This window comes from Echinops telfairi, unplaced genomic scaffold (genome assembly GCF_000313985.2).
Source record: "Echinops telfairi isolate 266 unplaced genomic scaffold, ASM31398v2 ScPeMD7_7424;HRSCAF=8462, whole genome shotgun sequence".
In the NCBI taxonomy this organism is placed as follows: Eukaryota; Metazoa; Chordata; class Mammalia; order Afrosoricida; family Tenrecidae; genus Echinops; species Echinops telfairi.
The window spans coordinates 93,799,148-93,810,027 of record NW_022111324.1 but is presented as its reverse complement, the minus strand read 5'-3'; the positions used below and the strand labels follow the sequence as shown (position 1 = coordinate 93,810,027).

Sequence of the window (10,880 nt, the reverse complement as noted above, 5' to 3'; positions counted from 1 at the left end):
AAAATAATTTTATGGTTGGGGTCACAACATGAAGAACTGTGGCATTAGGAAGGTTGAGAACCACTGCTCTAGGGAACAGAGGCCTTGCTTAAAAAAAACAACCAAGTCCGTGTCCTATTGGTATTTCTAATGGTTGGTGAGTGCTGACCCTCTCCACGGTTATCCCCTAATCACTTTAGATAACATCCTAGTTTACCTACATTTCATAATAACTCTATTAAGTCATTAATATAGCTGACAGGCACGCAAACTGAGGTTCCAGAGGTGAAGCTGTTTCTGTTATCACTCGCACAACTGGAAAGGAGCAGAGTTCGTTTTGGACAGCTAACGGTGTGGCTGGAGAATACAAGCTCTTACCCTTTGACCATCAAATCACCACCTACAATCAAATCACTTTCTACATCAACTCACTGATCAAATCGTTCATCTTCACAATGAGAGAGTTACCTGTGGCCTGAAAGCAAGTGTCTCCTTACAAATTTAATGCCAAAATCCATGCTCGTGAAAAAGACCGTGGCAAAATCTACCTGTCATCCCCTTAGTCCCTCTCCGCTGCCCGGTGCATCGCCGGATGCCCAGTAGGTACACAAAGCACTTGTCGGAGGGAGCACAGAAGTAACCAGCTTTAAGGAGAACAAGCTATTTGCGGTGATGAGGAATGCTGTCCTCGCCATATCCCAGAATCGAGTTGAAGATCACTTACATAAAAAGACATGGGCCTTCCAGCAAATGAAGTTTCTTCCTCTCTGCCCAAGGCACAGTCTCCAAAATGCAGTTCAGCGTCCTCAAAGCCTTTAATGGGAAGGAAGAGGCGTTCACAGTGAGAAAACAAGACGGACTTTCTCGAAGTTTCCAGAGCAACTGTTTTCTGACTGGTCCCAACTTACCTCCTGCCCAATTGAGTGATTTAGAAGCTTTTCTGTCACCAGGAATCCTAAACTAAATACAAAGGCATCCAACATCTGAATTCTCCCTGGGAAAAAAATTTTTGAATATTAAATATTTTGCTAAAAAGAACAACATTCTTCTAACCCAGCAAGAGGAGGCAATGCCCAGAAGAGTCACAGGGACGGTCAGTGTTTCAGAAATGATAGTCTGAATAAGGGACAATGTACAGCTCCGAGTCACAATATACTGGCATTACACAGATATCCACTGAAGAGACAAGCAGTCTATACAAAGTGTGACTATTTCCTATGATTACCATAGACCAAGCAAAGGCCTTTTTTCTGCATGGACTGAGCAGTGTGCAAAAGGCACTTGCTACACAATTACCTGTTGTTTTCATGTGCTTCTTATAGTTTATTAAAAATGGATTATATATTTTTTCACTTTAAATTTGCACAGCCTTAGAGTTAGAGAAGCAGAAAGTGTTTGATAAAGAGTTTTCAAAAGGACAAAACAAGAAGTATCATCTGAGAAGGCTCTATCCATTTTAAGATGGCCTCCATTTCTGAAATGACACGTTGTTTCTCTGTAAGTCTATAACATAATTCAGTTACCTTTAACTTGAACTACATTAAACAGAACCATCAACTTCTGATATTGTACCTTTTCCATTGTCTGAGCGACAGAGAAAGGCATTTCCTCGGCTACAAGTTAAGTCAGCAGCCACTCCACTCGCTGGCGTGGAATGGCAAACGCACTCCTCGCAGCTGAGTGGAAGAAAGTCAAAGGACTCACTGTCACCGAGTCAACTCCATGGCGCCCCTGCAGGGCAGAGTAGAACTCACCCTTTGGATTTCTGAGGCTGTAACTCATTCTCCAGCTAGTGGGTTTGAACTGCGGACTTTCAGGTTAGCAGCCCCAACCCATGACCCACTCTGACACCAGGGTCCCTTCAGATGGTGAGAAAACCAAACCAAACTCACCATGGAGTCGGTTTTGACTCACAGTGAATCTACAGGACAGGGTAGAACTGTCCCCGTGGGTTTCCAAGACAACTCTTTATGAACGTAAAAAGCCTCATCTTTCTCCCAGGTAAGCGGCTAGTGGTCTCAAACTGCTGACCTGGTGTGTTAGTGGCCCAACTCATAATCCATGATGTCAACAGGGCTCCTTTAGATAGTACAGGAGCAGCCAAATAAAAGTGCACTTCAGGCAAAAAAAATGACACACTCTTTAGAGCAAAACTCATTCATCATCACAATATGAAAATCATAAGATGGTCGATAAATCCAAATCATAATTCCTAACCCCAAATTACTTTTACTTATCATTTAGATATTATTTTCTCTGTATCAGAATATTATGTTATAAACAATAATTATAAGTAGCCAAATTAAGATACTTACCTTTATAACTATTCCTGGAAATAATCTATTAAAAAGAAAAAAGTAAAGTTTATAAAAGAGCATTATAAATCATAGCAGTAATGCTGGCAATTCTCCAGCAGGCAGAAACCTCTACATATAGAAGTTAGAGAAAGTCTACTTGAGCCTCAGAGCTTATTAATCAGCATATCACCCTCAATTACATAATTTGTATGCTTGAAAAGAAATCACCTCATTTTTCTATAACATTAATTATACTGGTTGCATATTAAAGGTATGTATTTCTATCTATATAACTTCCTGTTTATCAATGTACATATATATACATTGGATTATAATCATTGATTATAATTATAATCAATCTTTGTTTCCATTTTACGTATTAGTCTAATAACAAAATATAGGAGTCCTTTAGAAAGAAGCCAAGTTTTAATAACTCGAAGTTTCCTGAAAATTTGCAACAGTATCTGCACTATGAAGGGACCATGCCCACCCTTACCAAAGCTGTTTCTAGGAAGTCCTTTGTGGCTGTAATCAGGGATGCATCGGAAGTTAAGTCTTCCTTGGTCAGAAGTCTCACTGTTTCTTCAAACCAGGAAACCATGTACATAAAGGGAGAAACAGAGATGGAACTGCATATTATGAAATAACTAATGTCACCTCTCACTGAAGTATCATAATATTTAAGGTCCCTTTTCCATTCCGTACCATTTCAATTAGACCTGGCTCTGAGGTCTCCCCTTTTGAGAACTCTAGACTGTAGCGTTCATGCAGCTACAAACTGAAATGAACAAATGCTCAGGTATTGGAAAGTCTGAGAGACTAAGGCAGGACCAGGAGTTAGTGGGTAATGCCTGGAGTCCTTAGTGGTGCAAACCATCAACATGCTCAACCGCTAACTGAAAAGCTGGAGGTACCTTGGAAGAAAGGCCTGGTGATTATTGCTAAAATCTCAGCCAGAGAAAAGCCAGTGAAGCACAGCTCGACACAGACACACATAGGGTTAACAATAAGGTTTAAGAAGTCAATGAGCCTCGCTAACCTAGGGGAAGTTTTTGTAATTTGAGAGTAATAGAAAATAAACTAGCCAAGGCTCAAACTCACTGCCACCGAGCCAATTAACTCACGGTGGCCCTGTAGGACAGAGTAGAACTGGCCCTGTGGGTTTCTAAGGCCTGAACTCTTTACAGGAGTAGAAAACATCACCTTTCTCCTGAGAAACAGCTGCTGGTTTCAAACTGCTAACCTCAAGTTTAGCAGACCAATAATTAACCTCTCCGTCATCAAGGCTCCTTAACCAAAGCTAGCTGCTTATTAATAAACATGTCTCAGGTCTATCTGTTTATTTATGCATCTATTCAGTTGCCAAAAGTTTCCAGCTAACTGCAGATTTTATTTTTCTTCTAAGACCGAATATCCAATTTATAGTAAATCGCAATGAATGGGTATGGTTTAAAAAACAAACATCTTAAGGGGAGAAAGGGGGAACCAATTACAATGATCTACATATAACCCCCTCCCTGGACAACAGAAAAGTCGGTGAAGGGAGACACTGTACAGTGTAAGACATGAAAAAATAATAATCTATAAATTATCAAGGGTTCGTGAGGGGCGGGGGCGGGGAATGAGGACCTGATGCCAGGGGCTCAAGTAGAAAGGAAATGCCTTGAGAATGATGATGACGACAAATACACAAATGTGCTTGACACAATGGATGGATGGTGATGAGTTGTACAAGCCCCCAATAAAATGATTTTAAAAACCCATCTATAAACCCTCCTAGAAAGTACTGACTCAATAAAGCAAAGGCTATATATATTTAGACCAATTTTTTGCTGAGGCTGGTCGTGCAGGGGGGAAAAAACCTGCACATACCCTACAGGACGTCTACTAAATAAAGAACTTAACAAACATGTGCTTTTGGCCAACTGGCTCAGAAGCAACAAAGCCCATATGGAAGAAGCACACCAGCCTGTGTGACCACGAGCTGTCGAAGGGATCAGGTATCAAGCATCAAAGAAGAAAAAATATCATTGTAAAGGTGGGTGAGTGCAAAGTGGAGACTCAAAGCCCATTGGTAAGCAACTGGACACCCCCTTACTGAAGGGTTGTGGGGGAGGAAACGAGCCAATCAGGGTGCAGGGTAGCAATGATGAAACATATAACCTTCCTCTAGTTCTTAAATGCTTCCTCCCCCCCACTATCATGATCCCACTTCTACCTGACAAATCTGGCTAGACCAGAGGATGTACATTGTACAGATAGCAACTGGAAACACAGGGAATCCAGGACAGATGACTCCTTCAGGACCAGTGGTGAGAGGGGAGATGCCTGGAGGGTGAAGGGAATGGGGGGTGAAAAGGGGGAACCGATTACAAGAATCTACGTATTGCCTGCTCCCTGGGGGAGGGACAGCAGAGAAGAGGGCTGGGGGAGACGTCGGACAGTGTAACTTATGACAAAACTACAATAATTTGTGAATTATGGAGGGTCCATGAGGAAGGGAGAGTGGAAAGGGAGGGGGAAAATGAGCAGCCGATATTAAGCCTAAAGTAGAAGGCAAATGTTTTGAGAATGATGAGGGCAACAAATGTACATATGTGCTTGACACAATGAATGTATGTATGGACTGTGATGAGAATTGCACGAGCCCCCAATAAAAAAAAATTTTTTAAAGCATGTGCTTTTTAAGAGATCCCATCTCACATCGGATTGTCTTGCACAACCCAAAATGTCCTGCCCAGCGCATACATCAGGAATCACATGCTAAATCACATCACTTAAATTTTTTTTTATTCTATCTAGGCAACAGCATCAGTACCAATTAATTTTCTAATTTAATTTCAAAGAACAGAAAATACCAAACTTAACTAGACACTTTAGTTCTTTATTTAGTAGATGTCCTGGTGTTAGAGGGATCAGACGTTGGGCTGCTAGTTGCAAGGTCAGCAGTTCCAAACCACTAGCTGCTCCCCAGGGGAAAGATGGGGCTTTCTACTCCCGTAAAGAGTCAAGTCTCAGAAACTCACAGGCGCAGTTCTACCCTGTCTTAGAGGGTCGCTACGAGTGAGCATCAGCTCGACCGTAGTAAGTTTGGTGTGGTTTAGTTCTCTACCCTAAGACATACAAACTAGACAGACACTTATCTTTGGGATCACTCCCTGCAGAATTAGCAAAGGCTCCTCTTCTGTGAGGCCATCCACAAAGAACCTCTGAAGGCATTTCAGCAACAGTGACACGCACTGAAATTCCCTGCCATGCAGTTCCTAGACGTGAGACCACACGGAGTTAAACCCTCTAAGTCATTGCCTGGGGGTGTTCTGCTCACACATCCACATCTAAACAAAGCACTTGCCTTATTCATTGTTTTGTCGAGCTGGTGTAAGAGAAGGTGATCATGACTTTGAGGGACATAGCTCTCTCTGTGTTGAAGATATTCTCTTAGTTTCTGATATCCTCCACCAAGGAATGCATCCGTGATGCATGCTTGAAGCTAGAAAGGTGATAGTTTGCAAATTATCTTTTCTCCTCAAGGATATTTCATAGCAATATTCCTAACCAATTAGCATTAGCCAAAATAATTCTGTGTGTAAAAAATGCGGGTCTATAGCTTAAACTGTAAATAATCATTTACAAATGATTGAAGTCTCCAGGGGCTGAAAACCGTAGTTGTCAAAAGGTGGCTCCTTGGCCACCAGCAGGAGCCCTGGTGACAGATGGAGGGAGAGCTGGGCTGCTGACCAAAGGTGGGCGGTTAAGAGGAGGAAGATGAGACTTCAGTCAAGATTCCCAAACATAACCCTCAAAGCGACTGTACGGGGCAGCACAGAACCGCCCTGGTGGGTTTCTTTAGGAGGCTAGTTTCTCCAGCTCCGTGGAAACCCTATGGTGCAGGGCTGCTGGCCTGTGAGGTCACTATGAGTTGGGATCTCCTTGCTTGTCAGCAATGCCTCTGGTATTCCAGCAATCACATTCAGCTGGAACCTTGTTGGGACTTTGAAGGGATGGGAGGGGGGAGGAGGGTCTTCCAGGTGATTGTGATGCGTGCTAAGGATAAGAGTTGTAAGAAAACTGTGTTTTAGCTATACATATCACTAGGTTGAAAAACAACTTGATCCCCAGTAATGTTGGAAATTCTAAAGCATCAAAACAAATTCAAGCCAATGTTCACTTAACTAAGTGGCAAATGATCAGAATAAAAGAAAATGAATTCCAAACTTCTATTTATAGATAACAGAAATAGGTAACAAACAAGTAAATGAGATCATAAAGAAGCTAATCTCTTATCGCTGAAGAGTAGCCAAGATAGTCTAAGGGCAAAGTATAAAGCTATTTCTACAAAATCATAGAAACTTTTAAGAAACTAAGCATAAAAGTGTGGAACTATTGTGTTGCAACCTATCCCCTGTCCTTTGAGGTCTATGCATTTTTTTCAGGCGCCACTGTTTCCATCTCCCTATGGAGTTCTGCCCTCTGTAATTTACACCACCTCAAAATGGCAGTGTGGGCATCCTTGGAGGGTGTCAGATTGTGTTCTTTTGAAATGTTGACTTCAGAAACAAACAGAAACCTGAAAGGGCAAGACCAGGAGAGTTGACCTTGTGTAGGGCAGCCCTTGTTACCCTCAAATGACAAGCAGCTGCATTGTCATGATGGCTACATTTACCCAGCCACAAGTTCCCTGGCTTTTTCCCACCACCAATGCAATTTTCTGTCTCTCAAAATTTTCTCCCTTAGAGTGGGTTGGAAAGAGGGAACCAATTACAAGGATCTATATGTGACCTCCCTGGGGGGCGGACAACAGAAAAGTGGGTGAAGGGAGACGTCGGATAGGTCAAGATATGACAAAATAATAATTTATAAATTATCCAGGGCTCATGAGGGAGGGGGGAGAAGGGAGAGAAGGGAAAAAATGAGGACCTGATGCTGGGGGCTTAAGAGGAGAGCAAATGTTTTGAGAATGACGAGGGCAATGAATGTACAAATGTGCTTTACACAATTGATGTATGTATGGATTGTGATGAGTCGTATGAGCCCCTAATAAAACTATTAAGAAAATTTTTTTTCTCCCTTAATAAGTGCCCCCTGTGAAAAGTCTGTTCTTTGAGGAAATCTATCAGATATGCCCCCTTGGGAATCCTAAACAAGCCACCACAACCTTCTGAGCCCCAGCAAATTCCCTGGGAAGGCAGTTTTGATTGGACTTTTCGTGAGGACACCCCCATAAGGCTAAAGCCAGTCTATCAGAGAGCGTGCCACAGCCATCTCCTAGCCCCACCGGCATGTTTCAGCGCATCCCGTCTGGAATAAGCCCAGGCGCATATGAACGGGAGCCCTAATAGCAATAGCTTTTGACTTTTTCTTGTACAAAACTAATGTGTTTTTTAAAATATGTATTTCTTTTTTAAATAAAAGTCTTGTTCAGATCTACATGCAAACGTGCCTAAGGAGCCATTCCATTCCTGTTTATTTAAATGGGAAAACGTTTGACATTACTTCATTCAGCAGAATGTTTCCCTTTCTGCAGTTTCCGTAAAGGGAGCCTAAGGCGCCCGCCGGGGAGGCAAACCTGTGAAGTATTGTGAAGATGTTCTCATGCAAATTACACCACCACGCTGAGCGGCTTGGTTCTTTGTTTGGGAGTTCAGATATACAAGGCTGGGAAAGGTTAAAGGCGCTCATGAAACCACCCAGTGGAGATTCATAGGCTACCGGGCCAGAAACTCAAGCTTCACACCTGCCTAGAATTTTGCAGGGACTTCCCACTACCCTCAAAGTCTAACCTCTCTGTTTCCAGCTGCCCTGGTTAACACTAAACTGACCACACGTGATCAGAATTTCAAACCCACCAGTAACCACTTACCACCTCTCCACCCCCACCCACTGAAGGAAAATGATGCATAATGTTGCAAAATGTTCCAAAAGTAAGCCTTGAAATCCTTATATAGGGTCCTGCAAATAATAACCATCTTCAGGGCAGGTTTGCTTTGGGGATCTAAAGCAGATTATGAGTCTAGCATCACATACACACCCCACCCCACCCCCATTACTCTCCATCACAATACTGTGCTATTTCCTTTCATACCTTACAGTACTGAGGGGGCTTCAAAATTTCCTAAAAAATTCCATTTCCCTTTAGTACCTTTCTTTCATTTTGAAACCCCCCCCCCCAACCCACAACCCCCGCCCCCTCACCCCACCCCGTGTACTTTTTGTTCACCCCTTTCTTCATCTTGCTCTGCTAGGCTGTAAACTGGGAGGGCAGGATTGTTCATTGTTTTGTTCAGGGCTGTCTACCTCCACCTAGAATAAGGCTTGGTACAACCTAGCCTAGCCTAGAATGCTGGTAAGATAACTCAGGTTAAAATGGACATGATTGGGATGTGGGAGGTGAGAGAAAGAGATGGAGGCAAAGATGATTCCTTCTGGCTTGAGCAATTTAGCTACCCAGGAAACACAGGACTCCACCAGCCTTAAAGTCAGCGTGCTATGGTGAGCTCAGGGACCACAGACCCATGGATGAGGAATTTACATATTGTTGTAGGTAAGGGATCACAGCCATTGTGTTTTGCTCTTTGGCACACTGGGCTATGAAAAGAGAAACTGTTGGTAAAATCAAAATAGGTTAACTAGACAAGTTAAAATATCCTTTGTAAAGAGCACACGCAAAAAAACACAGAAAATAAATTTAACTTTACCCAGAAAACATCTTGGAATCTCCCACTTTCATATTCTGTGACAGATGACAAAGGATGTTTTTTCTGCATAAAATTGAAAAATATGTTTTAAAATATTTTAAATGCATTTTCAACTAAAAAATAAGTCAAAGGAAATAAGTTTGTTTTTCATGAACAAAGGGTTTTGTTTGCTCATGTCACTGATCTACAGGTTTAAGTGAAAAATCAGTATTTTTTCAAACTTTAGCCACGCTTCTTTCACATCATTATGAAAATTATATAAACCATCACAAGAATGATTTACTGTATATGAAATCCAGGATAGGCAATCCATAGAGATAATAACTAGATTAATATTAATATAAGGCAAGGGAGATTGGGGGTAGTGGGAAACTACTAAATAATGGGTATAAGAAAAGAAAATGTTAATTCAGTCCATTGAGGAAAGAAGGACCAACAGAATTAATGAAAAGACTGCATGATAGTATTTTCAATAAAATGCATTTGAATTTTTAAAAATGAGGAAAATGTTCTACAATTGATTGTGGTGATGATTGCTCAACTTTAATATACTTAAACCGTTGAATTGTATAATACATGAATTATATGCCAGGAAAATTGTTTAAAAACAACACTAAAAGCAAACACCATCAGAATAAATGGCCACACAAAACAAACGTGCTTTTCTATAGCTATGAAGGAAAAAAAGAAAAGGTTTTGAGTAAACTTTTTCAGAAAGAAGGCTTGTAAAATAAAGTTAAGTAAAAAACTTATTTCAAAGCCTAACCATTTAAACATTATGTTCCTGACTTATATAACCTTTAAATGTACCTATACTGAAATTTAACATCTAAAAACAAACCCCACAAGAACAATCACAAGTGTTCAACCATCGTGGCTTCCCCCATAAATGATGCTACATTAAATAACAGCATCTCCTCTTCCCTTCAACCCAACAATTCACTGGAAAATACGCAATCTTCAAAACCCTCCCTTAAAGAGTGTTTTGGGGGTTTTATTTTTAATCTAGTTTGGGCTAACAATTCTACATCTATATGGATTTGGCCAAAATTCTTAAATCTCAAAGAGTTTCACAATATTATAGTTATTGGTAAAAATGATGGCTAGGGTGAATGCATAGGTTCAAATCCGGCGTGATTTATTTTTTCAGTAGCGAATTACTCAGTTAAACGAATTATGAAGACCAGGAACTTTGGTGGGAACTAAATCCTCCGGTCCAGGGGCGCTTTGGGTGTTCGGTTCCAACCCTGGGCGAGGAAAGAGCACTTTCGTGATGCAGTAAATTATTTGGCATTGATTCAAGCCCCTCCACTGGAGAATGGTGAGGCTGTCTGCAGCCATAGAGATTGACAGTCTCAGGAACCCAAAGGGACCATTCTACTCTATGGCTTCCTTTGAATCAGATCCACTGCCTGGCAGTGGGTTTTATTGGAAACCCGCGCACTAAGACCACAAAAAGGGGTTCCTGGGTGACAAAAACGGTCGGCAGCGGCAATCCGCCCAGCGGCACCTGGGAGGGCAGGTCAAGGAACCCTGCGGAAACCCCTCGAGCCGGCCCACTCGCTGACAACTAACAACAGCCCGAGATGTGGGGCCCTGGTTCCCTGCACTTGCTTCTTACAAACCGCATAAAAGGGGTTGGGAAACACCCAGTGTCACTTGCAAACAAATCTCTCACGACTCCCGTTTCCTCCCCACTAGCGCTCTATTAGCGAGGGCCGGAGGTTTCTATTCTGCCATGTTGTCCCCGAACTAGCAGCCGCCAACACATTCCAAAAGCGAAGGCTCCATGGAGCCCCAGGGGCTAGAGGCCTTCCGGTGTCCCTCACCGTGGACATGCCGCTGCTCCCGGCCCCACGCCGACCGCACGGCCACGCCGGCCACGGAGGCTGCCGCCGCTGCGCAGCGC

At 42.3% G+C, this 10,880-nt stretch overlaps 1 protein-coding gene across 1 annotated transcript in view; it reads right to left on the bottom strand.

Moving 5' to 3' along the window:
- LOC101640303 (synaptonemal complex protein 2-like) overlaps positions 1–10,809 on the bottom strand; it is a 48,496-nt gene extending 37,687 nt beyond the window's left edge. Inside the window, exons 1-8 of the mRNA XM_045298217.1 lie at positions 10,801–10,809; positions 8,972–9,034; positions 5,629–5,766; positions 5,420–5,539; positions 2,773–2,877; positions 2,295–2,319; positions 888–973; positions 704–792 (exon numbers count right to left, since the gene is read on the bottom strand). Of these exons, the coding sequence (XP_045154152.1) occupies positions 704–792; positions 888–973; positions 2,295–2,319; positions 2,773–2,877; positions 5,420–5,539; positions 5,629–5,766; positions 8,972–9,034; positions 10,801–10,809 (635 nt within the window). The remainder of the gene's footprint in view (positions 1–703; positions 793–887; positions 974–2,294; positions 2,320–2,772; positions 2,878–5,419; positions 5,540–5,628; positions 5,767–8,971; positions 9,035–10,800) is intronic.
- Positions 10,810–10,880: the final 71 nt, after the last annotated feature.